Source organism: Clinocottus analis, unplaced genomic scaffold (genome assembly GCF_023055335.1).
Source record: "Clinocottus analis isolate CAN_PGR_092001 unplaced genomic scaffold, fCliAna1.0.p SCAF_2, whole genome shotgun sequence".
NCBI lineage: Eukaryota > Metazoa > Chordata > Actinopteri > Perciformes > Cottidae > Clinocottus > Clinocottus analis.
Genome location: NW_027175931.1, coordinates 21,987,683 through 22,009,802, shown reverse-complemented (window position 1 = coordinate 22,009,802; position 22,120 = coordinate 21,987,683). Strand labels below are relative to the sequence as shown.

General features: G+C 46.5%; 1 protein-coding gene across 1 annotated transcript in view; it reads right to left on the bottom strand.

Moving 5' to 3' along the window:
* LOC137790151 (lipoma HMGIC fusion partner-like) overlaps positions 1 to 22,120 on the bottom strand; it is a 37,836-nt gene that overhangs the window by 15,309 nt on the left and 407 nt on the right. Inside the window, exon 2 of the mRNA XM_068584132.1 lies at positions 20,854 to 21,371. Coding sequence (XP_068440233.1) covers positions 20,854 to 21,238 — 385 coding nt within the window. The 5' untranslated portion in view covers positions 21,239 to 21,371. The remainder of the gene's footprint in view (positions 1 to 20,853; positions 21,372 to 22,120) is intronic.

Sequence of the window (22,120 nt, the reverse complement as noted above, 5' to 3'; positions counted from 1 at the left end):
CGGGTGTCTGGGAACATGGGAACTCCTGATGGAGGAGAGGTTGAATTCAGCCCCATGGGTAGGGTCTCTACAGAAAGAAGAAGGAAAAAAAGAGAGAAGAAAACGCCCCATCCCCCAAACCTGAAGGTCACCGTGTCCTTTCTCGGCTACTGATCTGATGATCACAGGCAAACAGCAGTTGTGGGGCTCTGCGTTAGGATCTTCATTTGCACACGCTGTGCTGTCGCCAGCATGCAAAAAAGCCGCTCGATCCCGGAGAAATCGGTAAATGTGAGTGTGACTTTTGGCTTAATGGTCACCCAAAGGCAATCCCCCACAATTCATCACCCGGGAGGGAGTGCTGCTGTGATGCGTTATAATGTAGGGTTTCACTATGTAAGTGTTATAAAAAATGTATAACACAAGATCAGACTTTGTAGCCAGCAGACCATCCATCCCTCATAGGTTGTAACCCCTCCCGCCCCCCACATCCACCTCCAACTATTAAAATCAATGTTGAGATGATTGAACAGCAAAAGCCAGTGGTGGGTGGTGGTGTGGGAGCACCTGGTAGAAAAGTCTTCCGGCTGCTCCAGTGGTTCATAAGTTAGAGAGGCGAGGGCTGGTCGCGTCCCGGAAAAAAACGGCGATGAATCATTCCTCAGGGAAGCACTTACACACTTCAGCCAGTTTAATGAAAAACACCAAAAAACCTGTCCTGCATGAAAGCCTCACAATAATAAATCACCGGCAAGGAGAAAATATTGCATACAGCCACGGTGCACAAACCCAATAGAGTTTGGCTTAACTCTCCTCCCACTGCCGGACTGTCAATCTTGTATGTTTCTTCCACTCTGCCACGTTATCAATTGGACCTGCAGCTCCAAATACAAATCCTTATGTCATCACTTCCTACGTCTGCAAACGATTTAAAATTATGAGAAAATAGTCAAACAGGCAAAACAAAAACTAACCTGAGTTGAAAACTGCAATTTAGGCTCCTCTATTTTACTGAGTGTGGTCTCTTGATGGCTGAAGATATATATTTTACCCGCATAAGTTTGAAGGTATTCGCAAAAAAACTAATTACCATTAAAACGAACTAAGGAGAATAATACGAGGAGCAGCCTGACAGTCCTCTCTCCTTCTACAGAGGAATCTGTGCCATATCCTGAAGCTGATTTCGGTTTTCCTCCACCATACGGAAGCAAGACTTTGATCATCCACTATACTGTATCTCACTCACCAGGAGAGGAGGGAAAACAGAGTCAGGGCACACAAGTTGTGTCTTCCACAGAGAGGAATGCAGAGTAGAGGAAAATGAGGCGAACTGTCAGGAAAAGAAAAGCAGAAAAGCTCCAGCCGCTGCAACACACTTGACAGCAAACCAAGCCGCTGAAGCAAGTGTCAAACAAAACAAATTGCTAAACCTTTCCTGACACACAGAGCGGTCTCTGGATTGTCCCGACAAAAGTGGAAATTAAGTTGCCAGGGACAGAGACGGCCATGGATGGATCACCAACGTCAAGATTAACAGTATGACTTTGGTGTTGCAATGGTGGTGAGGTGTGTGTGTGTGTGTGTGTGTGTGTGTGTGTGTGTGTGTGTGTGTGTGTGTGTGTGTGTGTGTGTGTGAGTGAGCTCAAGAGGTATCATTTCACATCTGAGAATTAATTCAGAAATGCTCGGTTATTGGCGGTCCCTTTGTCCAAAAAGCAATTTGAATTCCTTCGTACCACGTTCAGTTTTTGTCATGGAGCCAAAAGCTAAAATGGGCTTCCTCTCAGCAGAGACCAAAGTATTCTGTCTCAAAAGATTTCCTTTTGGAGCCCCGGCAATGGCAGGCACATGAGCACGGACGTGAGCGGGTCAATAAACACACCCAGGTAGCACGCTTTCATTTGGGAAGGAGGGAGTACTTTATAAAAAAACAAAAAAAACAGTCAAGAGAAAATACAAAAGAATGAAGGGGAGTGTGAGCTGGCTGTAAATGTATTTTGAGATGGACAGGTACTGATACCTGTACAATAGCTACGATGAACACATAGGCAGTGCATTCAAGTTCAAGTCAAAAGAAGGAAAAAATTGATTTGACGTGTCTAAACCACGCCTCTATGTTAATCCATTCTGTGCATGTGTGCTGGACCATGTATTTAAAATGTAAACACTGCAGAATAATAAAGTGAGATACAGTATATTATTGCGAGCAAATGCTCCCTCAAAACGGTTTTGTTTTGACAAAATGTCCACATAAAAACAGAGGGTAACCGCTAGCCATAAATCACACTAAAACACCGTGACGCTAATGCAAGAGGGAGTGAAAAACTGCAAAAGGGAGATATACTGTACGAGAGGTATTCCAGAGGAAACGGCAACAAAGAATGGAGTTGGTTTCAGTGCATGTGAGCGATAAGATCGGGGGCATGTTGCAAAGGTAGCCATTACTGCAGAGTGAAGCAGCAATGGGATTACTGGTACCCAGAGGGCACAGATGGCACCGAAAGTCCTCGGAGTCGTTCGGAAAAGGTCACGCACGCAAAACACAGGGGAGCCACCTCCTCACCCGCCCGTTCACCGCCGCTCACAGATTCCTCGGGCGGGTTGCGGGTCGGACTTTTGGTCCCTCATCAGTCATCCGAATGCTCCGCAATCATTCTTTTCAAGTGTGGGACAGGGAGAAGAACGGAAATGCCGTTAAAATGTCAAACGGCGGCGTGCCTCACTCGTGAGATCGGAGCTGTGGCTGTTCTCAATTAAGAAGCTGCTGGCGTCATGGAGGGAAAACCGATTTCATCGCCGCTTTTTTTTGTTACCATGTTTAATGGGACAGGGAGGGGAGAGGGAAGAGATCTAGCGTGATGTATTAAACGTCATTAGTCTTTCATGGCCATGCAGGGAACAAATGAATGGCTTGGCACCTTGTGATTTAGTCTGAAGGTCAGTTTTGACCCTTTCCATTCTCCTGCCTCTCATTTATTCGCCCTTGTCATACTGCATGTGCTCGCTCTAGCTCTGTGGTTTTTGCACCGCAAGCAAAGACACTCGCATTCCTCTTCTGTCTTATTTGTATTTCCTGCCACCATACGGCTGCATCCTCCCCAGGCGCTGGCTCCTTTACCAACACCATATGGCAAAGCCAACGAGACAGGCAGCGCTCCGCAAGACTCTCAGCGTTTCCGTTATCCCGGTTTCTATTTGAGGGATCCGATTACAGAAGGTTATTACTGTATAGAATACACATACATACATACTAACTTAAGGAATTGGAGCACAGAAATGCAGCAGAGCAATTAGACTGCATTGTATACAGACAACCCTCAGGAGGGATTTAAGGTGAGAGGCTGTTTGGAAAACCATGCAGCTTATTTAAGTCCTTATTCTTCTAAAATTATACGAGTAAGCTAAAAAATGTGCATACTTTAATAAATAAACAAGCTTCTTGTGTATGAGAGACATCTTCACTTCACTTGATAAAAGGGCCAGAAAGAGAAAAGTGGAGTTTTTATTTACACCTACGTGTGCATCATGAGGTCATCATACAACAAAAAAATCAATCTCAGGAGGTGAAAGTTTGCCAGGAAGGCTAATAACCTCCACAATCCTCATCCCTCCTCCACCATACAGCTTGTAAACTCACAGAACATCCACTGGGAATGGACCGAGGCTGACAGCTGGCAAACCAATCACTGAACTGCGGGGAGCAATTCTGATGATGACATGAGTCCAAACTCTCTCCACCCGCAAACAAAGTGGTGAATTACAGCTTCCACCAGGTGTTGTGGATGTGAAATGAAGTGTGATTCTGGAGCTGAATGGCTCATTTCTGACCAGTTTTCTTGGATACTTTACTTAACAATACCACAACAACAACTACATCTATTCCGTAGGAAGTCACACGGAGAGCCGGCGACAGCCAAGTGAGCGGCGTGTTCATCCCGTCAGAAGCGGGAACGGGTCATAATAGTGGATGAGTGAAGGAGAGCACTGTCAGTCACCGCTGTACGGCGTGCTTGAATTTCTCTCCAGACCACAAGGAGTCAAATTTGTGGGTTGGCTGTGTGAGCAAACCGTTTCCTTCCAAAACGCAGGAATTACAAGGCGCAGTGCATCCGTATTTTGGTCGGCAGACACTGAACCGCTGGACGGAAACGGCTTCACCTTGGCATCGCCGCGCGTAAACTCGCCTATTATCTCCTCAGCTTGGGAGTTGGGCAGTATTGCGATTGGTTGGAAGGAAGTCAAACACAATTTTGTGCATGCTGACAAAAAGGCTTTTTCTTTAATTTTGGCAGCAGCAGTGTTAGACTGAAACCAACTTGTGATGGAAGAAAGAGTGAAAACCAAATCCGGAGTAGTAGATTGACTTATCAAACTGGGACAGCAGACAGACATGTGGAGTACGTGTTGAAGCATCCGTACCCCAGTATCACACTTCATTGCTTCTCCACCCTCGTTTCAAATGAAGAGGTGTTACCGCTCCATTTGTTCTGTACATCCTGTTGCAAGAACACTGAACTTTGACCCACTATGAGATGAAAATCTTCCATCTATGAATCAAAGATGAAATAAATGAAATCTGTGTTAAAACGATAAAAAAACGATACGTCGTTTCACATGAAATGCTCACATCGAGCTCCGCATTTGGCAGGGACGTACACGAAGCGCATTATGCAGCCACACATACCGGTGTCAACACATGAGGAGTGACAGACAGTCAGCACCACCCCTGACATCTGTGACTGATTACAAGTTGTAATGTGCCGGTGATAAATGTGTGAACATGAGGCGGTGATGAATTTAACACCGCTCCCCAAGGAAGCCAAGCCTTCCATTACATGTCTTATTACTGTCTCTCCTCTCCTGATGGCTTAATTGATCCTTGTGGGCCAACAAAGTAAGCTCTCCTCCACCCACCCAGAGATCATGATACCCGATAGGAGGGGGAGGAAGACAAAGAAAAAAAGGACTGCGGCAGCTTTTAACCCAACTGGCCCTTCGTTCAGCATTCAATTACAGAATTGCGAGTCTCTCGTAATACCATAAAGGTGAACGCATTTTCACTGGATGCAACTTTTTTTTTTTCCTCGGCAGAGAAAAAATATGAAAATAGAGCCCACCGGTCTGATTGGCATGTCCCGCTGCCTGAGCTTCCTCTGCTGTGGTGCGTGCTAAACTGAGCGCCTTCATGGATGATTTCAGAGTAGAAATGCAAAGCATGGAGGAATAGCACCCACAGAGGTTGACCACAGCATATGCTGCCGCTTATTATTCCCTGTGTCTGCCTGTTTTCCGTTGTATTTATAGCAAGTGCGGGGGGCTTGATTTCGATCTGCTCCATCTGGTGATTTGTTGTAGGGATGGGTTCCACATCTTCTGCTCTTCAGCGGAATATGCCCCCCCCCCACTCTGCTTACAGGCCTTTATTCAAAGAAGATGGTAAGGGAGATAGCAGGGCGTCGCTCCTCTCTCCGTCTTCTTCTCTGACACCAGCTGCCGCTGCACACTTTATGATGTTGGCTGGGAGGCATTGGGATGGAGAGAGGGGAGGAGGGTGTAGAGCCTGCAGAGTTGAAAAAAAAACCCTCCCACTTTCCCTGGTGGTATGCAAAGATTCCACAGGCGGCCTCCAGAGCCTCTTTCCTTCCACAACCCTCCCCCAGCCTCAGCTCCCATCAACCTTCAGCAGCCTCTGGAAGGGTGGGGAAGAGAGTGGAGGTAACAAAGCTGAGGATTGGGGCGCAGAGGAGGAAGAGGCTGATTAGAAGCCATTCTTACCCACTGACTTCCATGTTTGTATCTCTTTATGCATCTATAGAAAGAAGCGCAGGGTTTTCAAGCGTTTATGAAGCAAATGTAAGTAGCAAAGTATTTAATTTCCTGTAAATGCACAGGAAATGTAGGGGAAGAAAGCGGAGCTACCAGAAGAAGATTTTTTTTTTTTTTTTATCTAATGAAGCCTCAAAAAAAAAAAAAACGAGAAAAATAACTGCAAAATAAAATTTGCAGAACATTTCAGCAGCACAGACATGAGCCCATTTCCGCTATAATTATATTTTAGAGGAGACCATAATACCTCTTAATGGGAAGGAAAGTCATTGCAATGGACAACTGGTAATGTGATCGTCTACCCATGACTGACACTCTATTCAGATCTATCTTTAAAAGCCTTTATTTCATTAGACTCTAATGTATTCTTTACTCAGGGTGCTGGCGCAGGGAGAAGTGGATAAAATGAGGGAAGGGATGGTTAAAGATGAGCTACTATTGCAAATGCCTCATTTCATGGGCGATTTTTCTGCTGAAAATACCCCTGCAAAACTTTAAAAACCGGGTGATTTAATTGGCATCTGGCTTCAGCTGAAACGTGCCGTTTGTCTCCTCCACTGAAGTGTTACATTGAAGTTTGTTAAGGCTGTATTTGACTTCCTCTCGAAGGGAACAAACAAGCGGCCGGGCCTCCAGCCGCTCTTCCAGGGGCAACCTGTCATTCACTTTGGCACGATTGCAAGACTTTCTGAGTGTACTTGCCAGAGTAAATAAGTCACCATGAGGCCGGCTGTCTGTCTGGCGGACCTTAAATGTTTAATGCTGAATTATATCTAAGCCAGAATAATAAACCAAGCAAATGCAAAGTGCTAACGATTTACACAATGCTAAAACAGACTGTAAAGCCCTCAAACTAGTCGGATGGAGGCATTTTGTGACAAAACACATCCAAAAAAGAAAAAAAAAAAGCACACAATGACTTGCAAACACTTCTTTGTCTTCCTTGAGCTCAGCCGAGAACAAACACACTGATGGGGAGCATCTTTGGCTGCCTCTGCACCATGTGCCCGTGTTTGCATAACTGCGAGAATGATTGTTTGCTCTAATCTGGCTACGTGACAGAGCTACGACGGAAATCTGCAACAGGGGGAAGACAAAAATATAAAATGTTGTTTCAGCAAATATTTATGTGCAATATGTGAGCAGCTTCCAAAACAAAATGGAACCCGTGGCGAGAAACAGGAAACGGCACAAACGGCAGAGCCCGGGAATGTAAGCTCCCGGGCTCTTTGCTCACCGTCACCTCGGAGTGCGAACACTGTCACGCGCGCTTGTTGCCGAGAAGGCAAAAAGGGCCCTCCCCACTTAATTTAATTTGCACGCTCACTGATGGAGCCTGGGGACGGGGGATGCCCGCCTGGTGACCAGATGAAGGCTTCGGGCTTCAGCATCCCCTTCGGCGCTCTGCACTACGCTGGCCCCCGCCTGCAGTCTGTCTTAAAGACGGATGAGGCAATGGCGCTGGGCCTTGGGGCCCCTCTGGCTCCCTGCAGGGACCTCACTATCGGGCTGGTGGATTAGGTCTGGATCACAGTTGACGTGCCACAGCAGAAAGCAATGGGCTGGTGGAGAGAGAGAGGGGGCGGAGTGTTTCTTTCCTCTATACTTCAAAAGAGGAGCAGCCAACATGTGATCTCGGGTTTGAAATAGACAGAGTCTTTGTATAAAGTCATATAAAGGGTAGACACATATCTATTGCTGGGACAGTTAGTCAAACAATCAATTATTCAATCTGCAGAACATTGGAATGTAACCGTTTAAAATAAAACTAAATTATAAATCCTACTGTACTGGTTGGACAAAACAAGCTGTTGGAAGGTGTCACCTTGGGCTCAAGGAAAAGAGCTGCCCCTCCCCTCCCCCCTCCAATTTAAAAGCTTGAAGAACCTGTGTGCAGCATTTTGTGTACTGCTCTGGGAACATAATAATAACATATCGCCCTTCCAATAGTTTCATATTATCACTGGCGAGACCACATTAGCAGCCACTCAAGCGACAGCAGCCCGTTCCCCCCCCCCTCCTCCTTGTTCACCCCACCACAACCACCCATTACTGCTTCCTGAAGATATACAGCCAGCCATATACATGCCAATGAATCACAGCCCCGCTCTGCACGCGACACGTTGCCCTTGGTTAGGTGTTACTTCTCAAGCTCAAGGTCTAACGACGGAGTAATTACCGCAAAGCGATGAGATAAAGGAGAATGTTTGAGGATGGTGTGTTTAGCTGGAGTGGGGCTGGCGGGGGGGTTTCCTTAATTGCTCGACGCACGACCAATCCCTTGAGGGCTTTTTGAGACAAAAATCAGGGAGAAGATCAAAGTGCTACATGTGAAGAATGAAGATTAAAAAAAAAACGTGCGCAGAAACACATCCAGAGTACGCAGCGAGGCAGCCAAGAGACATTCATCACCAAGTGCCAAGTAGTGGTCAGTTGGTAGCTGCGGACAGGATGTATATCTCTTTTTCACAGATCAATAAGTCCCACAGACGGCCCTGCCACAAGCCCGGGGCCCGGCTCCTGCTCGAGTCCCCCCCTCTCCCACGCCGCTCCGACCTACCACTCGCCTCCTGTGTAACTGCCTGCGGGGCTCGCCGAGGATAGAAGTGCCCGCTTCAGAACAACAAAGCCTCCTAGAGCGAGGACGCTGCCTGGCTCCCAGCTGACAGATCCCGAGCTTTGATCATGATTATTACAGATCGCTGTGGCTCTCAGGGCAGGTGTCTTCATGACTCGGCGACACCCTGCTGAGAGCCCATAAGGAGGCAGTCAGGAAGGATGACTCAGTAACACTGTTTGAATGCTGTGGCACGGCAACACACCTTTAAATCCTCACGATGCAAGCTGTCTGCTTTTGAAGTGTTCTTTTGTAAAGTTGCCTTCCAAGAAAGAGGATGTTTGTGAACACTCGGAGGAGCTTCTGACGGGTGTTCAGAAGGAGAGCTCTTCAAGGAAATCACAAACTCTTGCCCAAAAAAGTATTTAAGAAGCGATCAATTAGTTCATCCCATTCATGTATCTGTTCTTTCTTATCAAGCCTATGCAGGTTTTTACTTGCTATCCCTCCATCAAACGTTACAGCAGAGAAAACCATCCATAGTGACATAGTTATTTATTTCTGATGAACTTAAGATCACTTTGCTAGTAAACACACAATTCAAAGTGATACTTATGTCAGATATTTTTTTACTAAGTTGCTGTGGCATAATTCATTAATTTAACAATGAATAACAATTCAGTTTGTTAGGGGTTAGAAGCAATGCTCAGGCCAAGCTTGATGTTGCTTTACTTTTCAGAGAACGATCCCACGTCCACACAGTGAGGCGGAAAGCTTATTGATTCAACACTGGTATCAGATCAGTACTCGTATGGGCCGAGAGCCCAGGCTATCGGTATCTAGACTGAAAAAGCCGGGTCAGTGGGTCCCGAATAATCAAACTGTCGAACAGACCGGTGTAGCAGTCTCTCCTGCAAAGCAAACTGCAAAACAGCCCCTTGAATTTCCATAAAGAGGTGCAGCTCGCTTGCTTTACAGTCTGATCCAAAAGTTGGTCATACGGGATGCATCCGCCAAGATACATAATAAAATCCTGCTCATATCCTAGAGGACATTTCCAGCACGGATCAACAGCCAGCAAGGCCACATGCTTTTCAGCTGTTTCTCATCTCTTTTGACAGGCAAAATAATAATGGATAACTCATCTTCAACTGCATTGCCCGGGGAAGTGGAAGCTCCAGGAACAGTGGAGGCTGTTGGAAGATGCTGAAGCAATAATGGACATTTCGTGGCCAAAACCCAAAAGGGGTTGGCGAGGTCTCTTTCTCTGCTTTTATTGACATTTTGTGCATGCAGCCTGGGTCATTTTACCGGATGGATTACAGACTGACCTTGATGTCGCTGCTGTTCATGGGTGATGGGCAGCGCAACTACTGGATGACAGATGTCAAAGTCGCCTCCCTCCATTATACCCACCTCCGCCACCTCCCTTCAGAGAGCGGATGCAGTTACAGAGGTGGTAAAAAAAAATCGGTTTCATTTCTGGGCAGGTCAAGAGAAAGACCTTGGATGTGACGTGAAATCAAAAATCAGATATCTAGGGGGCGATCAAAATAAAACAACCTACTCTTTGTCCACTCTGCTGTGTGGCTGCTGTTTTATCAGCAGGCCTGAGAGCCTGACTTCTCCACTTCTATTATCTCCCTCTTTGCGAGCCATTCGGCATTCGTCATGAGCGGCTGAGTGCTTTTCGTTTGAAAAAAATAAATAATTTTAAAAAATGCTCCGGCCAACCACTTACTCTGTGGTTATCTTCAAATGTCAGATGGCCAAGCCCATCGCGGTCAAGGCTGAGACACGTTGAGCAGAACAGCTTTGAAGGACTTCATTTCCTGATCCAGTGGATCACTCAGTGATCTAGCAATGTTGGGAAAAATAACATTGACTTCTGGACTTGTCAGAGTCCAGCCAGCCACTGAAACTTTGTTGTTATGACAAGCGATCAGCCGAATCTCCTCATATTTGTCGGAAATGATTGCTCGAATGCGTGCCTTTTGAGAGAGCCAAATACAATTCGAGCATCCACCTCTGGCAGTGCTCTAAATGCAAGCCACATCTTTGGTTTTCCTGCATCTACGTGCTCCAGCAGAGAGACAGGAAACCGCGGGAGGCAGGGAAGGTAGTTGCCCTGAGGGGAATGCCAACAAAGGACCAGTATTAGAGGAGCACTATCTGGACGGCCACGATAGCGACACATTCACTAATGATCAAGTCTTAGCTGGCGGTGCAGGAGATAAGGAGATGTGAGTGATACCACTGGAATCCGAGCAGCACGCTTCACCTCCCGAGGGTTTGGCTTCACGTGTAATCACTCTGTACAAATCCTCCCCTCTGCTTCACCCGAACAGGTGACACCTTTGTCTTTAGTCGTGTCCTTGAGGCTCCGTTGAAATTCCCCCTGCAGCGGCACTTGGGATTGGAGTAAGAAATTGAGGTTTATGCGTTTCATAAACAGAAATACAAAATCAATACTTCTTTCAGATGCTGGATACTAGAACAGCACACTCATTGCCAGAAAGAAACAAATAATAATTTGATCCCATTTTCGCTTCTGAGTGGATTTAGATTACTCTTTCTAGCGACAACATTTTGTAGATGAAAGCCACAAGACAAAGCATACAAATGGCGGTGGTCAGTGTTTGCATTATCTTGGATCCACACACTGATGATTGTTGTTTTCGTTATGTTGGTGAGTCAATAAAGCCAGAGAGTAAGTCACATTTCATAATTTCGATTCCTCCACAACATCCCCCGCCAGAGACAGCAGCTCGTGCGCCACGCTCAAGCAATAGCTGCAATATGTGATTAAAAAGCCCTGGGTTCGGTCACAGTGTGACTTTAGATCACTCCCGTGGAAAGTTCCGGTCGTATCCTGATGCGTCAGGAACGAGGAATTGGTCGGCGTTGCCATGGGGCGAGCCCATGGGCCAGGGGCCGGGTATAGTTGGCCCGTCAGGCCTGAGAGAACAATACCATGAGGCTCAGACTGGTTCAGAGACAGAATTAGTGCAGAGAGCAAAGTCACTCTGCTGGATCAAAGAGTACCTTTGTTTCCGTGCTCCCCTTTCGGAAAGCAGCGGAACTTTTGCAGCCCGCGCTTTTCGTTTCATTTCTCTGTGTCATTTTGTTTCTGTTTCATTTTGAACTTGTACAAGAGTCGAGAAACTTCTGAAGAAAAGACAGAAAAGAGAATATGTGACTCAGGGTAATAAAGGGCATGAAAGCGGCAGAGGAGCAGGCGGAGCGGTCATGGAGGGCAGGTGAGGAAAGAGATACGGTATCGCTGCTGATACCGCTCTCACCACCTACCACACATCTATTTGTAAACCGCTTCTGACACAACATGTCGGAGCAAGTCCCTCAGGTTAGAACTCCGACATTATTTTATGTCTCACAATCGTCTCTGCAACAGCTTCCCAACCTCAGACGGGTCTGCGTAGCCCAACAGAGCAGTTTTTTTTCCCTGTAACAGCCCTATATAAGGCCATCAGCGCTTGCTGATCTTCCTGAACACATGCAAATATGGGTCGAGCGCGTCTGCTGTCCTGTTTATAGCTCTCTCGGAGATGGAGCTCTCTCAGAGCATTCCAGAGACCTTGTGTTATGCTTTCATGGCGCTGCTTTCAAAATACATCCAGCCAGTCTGTCTTACGGGGCGTTCCATCTCTCGGCCTCTTACAGCACCTTCACAGCCTTTGTGTCTGAGTAAAAGCCAGACTTCATGCTCTTTCTTGCCGGGTTTTGGTTTTTCGTCTCTCGTTTGGGTTCACAGGAAGGCCAGTCAACGAGGTGGGGTCAAAATGAGGCCCAAAATGAGCTTTTGGAGTTGAATTCCAATCAGCAGAATGGCGGTGGCGTGTTGATTCTCGTATCTAAAGGCAACTTGTTGCTTCACTTGTTTATCTTGAGCAACAAACCAACAGAAAAGACTCGGGGGATTTCTCCAAATGTTGATCCTCCCTCTCCCTCCCTCTCTGCTTTGGGTCTGCACCCCCTGCTGCTGTGGAAACCAGATCCTATAAGGGGGAGAGCCCACCCAACTGCAGCTGACCAGCTGGAATGAGAGTCTGGGAAGCAAAGCAGAACTGAAATCACAGTGTGTCGCCTTGCACCCAAACATTAAACCCTCCCCGGTCCCCACAAGCACAGACGTGAACCACAAAATGGAGAATATTGTTCAGCTTGTGTCAGCCTTATAAAAACTGAGGCATGCACTTTTTTTTCTTCCTTTTTTCCTTGAGACATAATTTCATGCGGCACAATTACAGGTTTGTCATTTCATGATAATGGCGGGCGTGACATTTTGCTTATTACTACGCCAAGGTGCCTTTGATGGTGTGTTTCTGCAAGGCATCAAAACAAGCCCAGAATGCACATCCCATTCCTTCAAAGGAATTCTTATTTGTATTGATCACTAAAACACACCAACGCTCGCTCTCTCTCTCTCAAGGCGCTTGCTGCCTCTAATTTATATGGGATAAATTCATGACGGAAAAATCCTTGCCTGTGTTAGCACGATCCCAAGCTAAATATAGATTTTAGCCCGCTGCTGTTACGACAACAAGAGGAAAGCTGCGGAATTTATTCAACTCTCACACTTTCACTTGTGCAACACATGCAAGCACACTCATTAAAAGCCTCAAATTAAACTGCTAGTGGTTCTAATGATGGGGGAGTTTTGGTAGAGGGGCAGGGGGAAGGGTGGGGGGGGGGCACCAGAGTATACTTACTCTAAATTCCCAGCATTACTTCGGGCAGACAGTGAATGCAGACCCTGGCCTCAGCGCACATGGGACATTAATAAACTCAGCCGCTGAACTCCCAGCGCTCTCAAACACATATGGACACAGGAAGCAACTTCACACTTTACAAGACTTTTCACACATGTAGCACCGCCACCAAGTGATCCAACAGACAGGTTCCACTGGGGACGGACAAACGCGTGTGCACAGGTGACCCCCTCCTCCCGCCCCCCCACTTCCCCATCCTCCTCCGATCTGATCTCCAGCTGCCTTTTACGCCACCTTCACCTGTCCCTCGCTGTCGAGCAGCGCGGCCACATGTGTTTGAGTGACCCACGGACGGGACAATGCTTCTCTCCCGGAGCTGCACCCTGACCCTGATCTAATTCACCCGGGGACCGAGGCGACTCTTTTCCACACATTACCGCCCGTGAGAGCTCCGGCTTTTTCGTGCAGCTCCTAATGCTATTCCTGGCCTCTCGGGGTTAAGATGCAGGAGATGCTCAGACACGCTGAGTCAAATTAATAGAGACATCCAGGAGTCAACGTGGCGAAAAGGAGAAAAAAATGTCCTTGTTCTTAAGAGGGTATTTCACATTGGCTTTTTAGGACAGGGAAGTGTGTGCTATAATGTATATATGGTTTTATAGGGAAAAAAACTAAAGACAGGCAATTACTGTGGATTCTTTTGCCAAAAATAGAATCCTCTCCCAGCTATTATACGCTGCCATTTTTATTCACAAATCCAGCCCATATTCTATTTCTTCGCTGGCCTGCAATTCGACCTACAAGAAGGCAGCACAAAAGCAGTATTGACCCCCACATTCCCCCTCACTAGGAGGAACAGGGTATAATTAACTGTAGTGTTAAAGGAATGGTGCCTCTGAGACTGTAAAACAGGGTATGCATACTGAGCAAACTACTTCATCCCAAAGGACTCCGGCCCAATCCATCCAATCCATACTTATTCATTTATTCAGCCGACTCATGGCCTCTGACTCCCTCCGAGATGTTTAACAGGTCAAATGTGGGCTTTCCATCTTCTTCATCTCGAATTAGACATAACACGTGAGGAAGTTCAGGAAAACATTTTCCGTTTTTTTTCTTTCCTTCCCTTGTTCTCTCTTTGTGTTTCTGTTCACACAGCGAGGTTTGTCTGCCACAGAAACGAGGTCTAGGGTGGCTTAGACTACATGAAAGGGGTTTATTCTTGTATCCTTACCTGTGACTCAAGTATCGCTCACTGTAAGTACCGGCTAGTGCACTGACACCAAACATGCCCTTCACAATGCGTGTCACCAGCGATACAGAGCAGCGGCGCCTCCACCATCTGTTAAGCATCTGCCGGAGCGGTGATTCACACATATTCACTGTTTTAGGTGTCAGTGGCAAAGACGTGATACGTGTTAGCAATTAATTCTCTGACTGCTTTGCTCCGTCTATAGGAGAACATCCTGGGTAATTATCTCAGGAAAGAAGCAAACTCTTCACAAAGAGGCGAATTTGCTTCCTATGTTCCAATACACTTGTCAGTTGTGATCGTGTAGGCACTCTGATGTTAGCATTTAGTTGCTAGCATGGCTAACTCTTTGTGCTTATTTAGTCTCGCCAACACCCGCAAACTAAAAACGTTAGATTTGTTACATTAATAAATGAATTGAAGATAATCCTCACATTACAATATTGATTAGCTGGCCTGGAACCAGCAACGGTTTGGCATTGTTGCTTGGAAATGATTAATAAATCACCTATTAGTGCCATCAAATTGATATCCCAAATTCATGAATTCCCCACAACTGGCTCTGTGTTTCATAGCCGCATTAAAGCCAGGCTCTAATGCAAACGCACCGCACACGTTTTCTGTAACAGTCCTGTTCCGAGTGAGGAAAAACGAGCCGATATGCAGCACGCCTGCTACTATGGCAGTGAAAACAATGACTTAACAGAGGAGCAGACTGAAATAACCCTTCTGTCTGTGCTTTGGTTGCCCAGACTTCCTGTTTGACAAACCTAAATCCCTGTTGATGCTGGGCTTTCCGCCCTGTTTCTCTCCGTTTCTGTCTCACTCTTTTTTTTTTTCATCACTCTTTCTGTCCTTCTCGCTGAGCCCAGGTCCAGCCTTCGGGTCACCGGGCACTGACTCAATCTTTAAAAAAAAAAAAAAAGTATGACAGACAGCGCACACACCCACTGCAAGGAGGAGGAGGGAAGGAGATGGAGAAGGAGAGAGGAAGGACACAGAGGGGCGGACAGAAAGTAGAATTAGGGGAAAGGTGAAACAAGGAAGTTAAAGACCGAGAGAATTGAAAAGGCGAGAGGAGGTGTGTGTGTGTGTGTGTGGGGGGGGGGGGGGGGGGAGTTAGAAAAGGGGGTGTGGGTTCATCCTCAGAAAGAGTGAGTGAGAAAGATAGACCAGAATGTTGGAGAGAATAGACTGCCTATAGTGCAGAGGCTTCGTCTTCACCACTCTGACTCCCTCCATACACCCTTGCGGTGATGTTGATGGGGGTTTAGGGAACTGTACGTTAAGCGAAAATAGCTGCCGGGCTCAATGAGCCCATTACAGTGTTGCAAGAGGGGCCTGCACTTTAGGTGATCAATCAACCCGGAGGTGGAGACGTCCACTTTATAACCATCAGTGGCCGGAAACGCCAGCGATAAAGAGTGAGATGGTGTTCCAACAAACATTACACGAGACTTGTGTCCGTAGTGGGAAGGCCCGGCTTCCTCCTCTCGAACATATGGGCCAGTGCTATCTCATTAGTTTTATGCAATGCCTACATGACATATGAGACAGAGTAGTCCATCATTGTCACATCAAACTGGCAGGCCTTTGAGGAGGAAGGGATACAGATAGTTTTTCTGGGAGTAAAAGGATAAAAAGGCACGTCAGGGAATATTCATCCATCGCTGAGGAAATGTCTCGTGATCCGACAGGACTGTCAAGAGACACTGCCCCCAGACAGAATACCCCCCTCACCCCCTTCTCCCACTACCCCTAGGAAACATGAGCTGTTCATCCCAAAGCCTTCCTCATGCGGATGTGATTGCATTTTTGTTGTACCTCTTGAAAACGAGTGCTGATGGCGAGAGGGGAGTGGAAGCACACATCGTGGGACTGGGCGCGATCCAGCTGGCAGGAGCTCACAAAGCCGACACAAGGACAAAGCTCCCGGCTGTGGTGGTATGGCTCTCGAACAGGACAACACGCCCCTGTGCCAAATAGCCCTCGGCAACCTCGCGGAAGCCAAAATAGCAGACCATCCGTAAATTATTTCCATGCCTTTACATTTATCACCCTCGCCCGTGCCCTTGACGTACACTTTGAGGTGGCGCATGCAGATGTGACAGATTTAATTTGACCGACACATGACCAGGATGCTGTATTACATGTTACAGCTCACCTCTTAGGGAACAATAGAGCTACTCAGGAAAGCAAACCGCAGTGAAACAGACCCGGAGTTGAAAGTATTTCATGTGCTTTTCATCCTCTCCGCAGCTTCATATTGTTAATTTACTGACATCGCACACCACTGTGGGCAAACGAGATGCTGGCACGGAGATGTAAACGGAGCCATTCAACAAGCAATAGAAACGGCAAAGCTTTTCCAGCAGGCAACGCTGCCAATTATTTGATGGTTCAGATCAACTGCAGCTTCACCGGAGGCAGGTGGGGGAAGTTTTCAACCAGTGCGGCCAACAGGCTTGCGCACCATATGGAGGCTATAAACCCCAAAACATAAACCAACAAACATGTCCTTTTGTTCACACAATCCAGCCCGATAACGCTTCATCTACTCCTTCTGCTACTAAGTGATGGTTCTACGTTCATTCACTCATCTTCAATTCCGCTTTGAAGAAAGAAGAAAAAAAAGTTTTGCAAGCGGTCAAAGCATAAATGCTCGTCAGATAAATTACAAGTTTGTCATCTCTCTCTGGAAGGCTTTACATGGGGGGCATCACAAGGCAGAGATGCATGTGGAAGAAAACCAACATTTTTCATCAAAAACTGTCAGAACCCAGGGGTAATATTTAATGTAATAGACATTAAATGTCTCTAATCTATAATAAATGCTTTTAGCCTATCCCAGAGCAATGGCATTGAATATTCCTGCTAAAACTGTGAAGAGTTCTCAGCACTTCTCCCAACAATGACAGACACAATTAGAATATATGGATTCCCTGCTGACCGCAACCTTCCATTATGGCAGTGAAATATGCTGCGTTGGGCCGTTTTAAACTTCTTCTTTTTTTTTTCCCCCTATGCCTTTGGGACAAAAAACCTAACACAGCAGGCCTGCACCTCCTCTGAATGGCAGCAGCTCACCTGAAGTCTTCTGCTTGCACCAAACTGCTCCAACAAACTCCCCCCGAGAGGCCAAGTGCAGCATCCAATGCATCACATTGTTTGTCCTGCTATTTCACCCTCAATTTGAAGGACGCGGCGGTTCAGCACCTTCTCAATAAAAAGATATAGCCTTTATCCTGCAGCCTCGCACGGCTATATCGCCTGACATTTTTATCAAGAGATCTCAGTCCATCTGACATTCTCCTCGGGTCGAGGTAATATCTTTGAGAGATTTAAGGCATGTTTTGGATCGATGCTTTATCACTGCCTCTCCTAATGTGACTGGCGATGTTATTTGGGCTTCACACGCAGCAAATCAACCTTTGGAGCCTTTATTTTGGGGATCACAGCAGTTTTATTTGATTGATTGGTTTGAAAGGGCGAGGTTGGGGGTAGAAACTGGGTCTAAATTTGCAATTTTTGTTACTAAACGGACATTACCAAAACTTCAGAAACCTCGATAACAACATGCATATAATAACGACGTCACATCGGTGCACAGTTGAGATGTAGCTATTTTAACCTCCCTTTATAATTTAACTCTGGCTGTGGCACAGACAACTATTTAAAGCACTCTCTTTTACAAATCTGGCACCCAGCCCTGACGGTCTCTTTTTCAGCACAGTTCACACACACTCTGACTTCTGTGTGCTGGTATTCTTTCTCTTAACTCCAACTGCACCGCCGTCATTTCAGCCACATTTTAGGTTTATTTATAAGTGAGCGAAAATAGACCCTCATCACTGTTCCTACTATTTAATTGGTGATGGAGCAGACCCGTCGTCCAATCACAGAGCCCGCCAAAGTTTCAGTCACCATGAGGCGATCAAGTAGCAAAATGTCAAAACAAAACCACCTGTCAGGCGCAGAGAGGAAATAAACACCCTAAAAAAGACACGACAGAATAAGTTAAAGGAAGCTTATAAAGCACTTAAAAAAAAGGTACACTGAGGACTTACATCGAGCCGGTGGAAAACAAACGTTAAACAGCTTCCCCCCCCTGCTGCGCACAACCCTGCTTGAGGAACCTAAAAGACAAAGCGAGGCTCTGCAGGGGAGGGGATCCAAATCCCTAACAACCAAATCCAAGTCAAAAATCTTTTACTGTCTGAACCTTTCGTCTGTGCCACAGCCGTTTGCGCTTGCACCGCTGCATAACTAAGACAAGAAATTACCGCACAGGCGGTTGTTTAGTGTAAACAGCACCGAGAGCTCAGGCCTTTGATTTATGAGCCAGAACAGTCTCATAGTCTCATACTCGGACTCAAACTCTCCAGCCCGTAGAGGCAATCTGGACCTCTGCCATTTGCAATTAACCAGCTTTGGAGCAACTTGCCCACAAGTCAACTGTGAGAAAGCAGCATTACAAGAGGTAACCAACAACACAAGCAAGTTTTAAAAGGCACTCTTTCAGCCTTGCAGCTAATGAGACAAAGTCCTGATAAATCCTTTCTGCTCTAATCTATTTCATGGGATTGAGACAAATTACAGAGAGATATTAAAGTGGAGGTTTTGCTCGCGATGGCCCAGAGGCCCCGGCCTCTCTGGTGAGACGCTCTTCATTAGTGGCCAACAATAGGAGCGGAGGAAGCACAAAAGGAGGAAGACACCGGCATCAGACACCATGAGCCTCTTTTACATCTAACGAATACGAAATGGTCTCATTTACTCCCTCTCACTGTTCCCGCTAATTGCTGAGATTTGATCACATCTCACAGTAACATTTCGGTATGACCCCCTGCCCCTCCCACCAGCAGCGGGTCCTCATTTCACAGCGAGCTTCTCAGTTAATAAGAAGTGAATACAGAACGGTATCATCAGGTTTTGTTTTTTTTTCTCTTCCTCTTCTCTCTCCCAATTTACCCTGACATTTCTCCACTCTTTGCGAGCGGGAGAAGACAATGCACGGAGCGGCCCACCGAGCTTCCCAATTGTGTCACTTCCAATTAGCCCTTCTGAGACATCTCTGCCCTTTGGCTCGCCAGCATTCAAGTTAAAAAGAACTGAGTGCTGCCCCTTGTATTCTACCCCGCCCTCCTCCACGCTCCCTCCTTCTACATTCACCCCAGTGCTGGATTCAGGAGTCTAAGAAAAGAGAGAAATTGCAAGAAAGACAGACAGGGATTTTTTTCTTTTTTAATCCTATAACCAAAAATAGCATCTTGCTGTAATACTCTATGTATGGGGTTGCTGTGAGCTTAAAAGGAGCTCTCCTTACATAAAAGTGCACATTTCTGAATAAGCCTGCCAGCCTTCACCTTAATCATCCTCCATATTATACATCAGTAATACTGACATTCCCAAAGCAGCTAAGAACTAGGACATGACACGTTGTGGTGGTCCTCTGTAGATTTATCCTTCTGCAAAAAAAAAGAAGAAAAAAAAACCTGGCAGCTCTGTCAAATCTGCCTGCAACCTGCTTCTCTGTCACATCAGTTTTTAAAACCCGGCTGAAGTGACGGGGATTGGTGGTGAGCCCACAGTATGCGGGCAAACGCTTTTGAGTTAATGAGAAGGCCGGAGCGCTGCAGCTTTTTAAACTGGGGCACAGGAACTTGCAGCTTCAGTGGAAGCCTTCGCTCAGACCTCGCGTCCCCGGGAGAACGCGGCGACGCAAACAAACTAAACAAAAAAGCATTTCCATGGCCAGGACTCCCATCTTTTTGCAAAGAGAAGGAGAACGGGCGTGGGTCTCTTTGCAACTCGAAAAGGATCAAAACCACAACAGAAAACCAGGCTGATGTATTTTGGGCACACTGGCTTGACTTTCCATCATATCATCAGTTGAACTAAAAAAAAGAAAAGAATAGTCAATTGATGCCAAAATCTGCTCCACATAAGAGTTAAAGTAAAATACTCCACACTTTCTTAGTTGAGACCAAAACCACATCTTTGGCGCCAAGACAGGTCAAAACAACAATTCAGTTTATAAATGGTGCATTTCTTCTTGAAAATCTTGTTTCAAATGTTCATTTGGTGCAGAATGCTGGGCTCCATTCCTTGTGGAGCCGTGTATCGGAGGAAACGACAGCTTTTCTGGGCCAACAGAAGGTTTGTTGGCCGAGAAACCTGGAGCCTGAGGTGAAATGTTCACGGTTGTTAAGATTTCTATACCTCCTTGTTCCCTCGCGAATATGATCCCGTTTCCTGAACAAACCATGTGAATCACAGTTCTCTATAAACATCTGAGGAGTTAGATCGGATTTTTTAATGCAAAGCGAACCAACAGGAGGACCATATGTGATTTGAGAGATCAAAACTTGATAGCCTCCTTTATCTTCTCAGAATTCCAACCAGAGCCTCAGCCCAGCACAGAGAAACACACACACACACACACACACACACACACACACACACACACACACACACACACACACACACACACAGAAACATAAACTCACCTCCAACAAACTGAATACCGCCGGCCACGCGGCCGATCGTACGCGAGATGAGGTCCGAGACGCAGCAGCCCATGAGAGCTGTGAGGGCCACCAGCAGGAGGAGGCCGCACCCCACGCCCGTCACCACCGTGCAGATCCTCCACTCCAGGCTCGGGATGCCGAGGAAGGAGGCGTAGCGCCCGCACTGCTCCAGCATCACCGTGGCCTGCCTCTCCTCGTCCCTCACCGGGTAGGAGCAGCGGCGGAACGTGCCAAAGGACACCGGCTTGTCCATTTGCGTCCCCAGGAGCCAGTAGGGCATGAAGAAGCCAACGCAGGAGGCAGCGGCGCACAGCAGTGACAGCAGGGCCCAGATAACACCCGTACATGTCAGACTAGACGCCATGGTAAACAGGCTGCGAGCGGTTTACACAGTCCCTGAACTAACAGCAGTTATACGAGCAGTCGCAGTGTGGTGGGAAGCCTTGCAGTGAGCATTTAACAGGAGCAGCTTTCACCTCCTCAGTGACTCCCGGCCCCTGTCAGGAGGAAGAGATGCAGAGAAGAGGGGGGAAAAGTCATCAGTGGGAACAAGTTGTTTGCTTTTGGAATAACTTAGATAGCCACAGCTCGATAGGTTGATAAGAACCCAAGAAGGAGAATCTAATTGCTTATAGTTAGATTAATTAATTAGATCCCCTCCCCCCGCCCCCCCTTCCCTTTTTCTTTCCTTTAGTGCACTGAAGGATTTTTCCTAAATGATGACCTAAGCAGATAAGTAAACTCAACAAAACTAGACATCATTTAATGATAAGAGGCATAGCTACTCAATACCTTTAATGTGATTTGGATTCACAATTAATCTATTATCAATATCAGGCCTACACTTTATTAACTCAAGTATGATGAGATGAGGGACAGAGCGGTTATTCTCTATTTCTTTCATAATCACACAGAAGAAACACATTACGCATTCTTGTTCGTTCACAAAATGCAGCACCTTTAAGGCATCTCTGAATATGCATATTAACAAGCAGTATATCCCAACAGGTAGACTATTAACGGATAATAGCGCGTGTGGTACTTGTGACTTTAGTTTTAATTTTAAAACAATGTTGACTCTTGTCCAAAAAAGCTAACTCGTTCATACAATACACTTTATCATCGTGGGACTCACATATCAGAGCACAACTGTAACTGTGGGAATACGAATGAAATGAAGCTGGACATAGAGTTGAGGGAGCGACGGGAAGTCGCATCGCAGTGGGTTTTCGTTAGGGGTGACCTC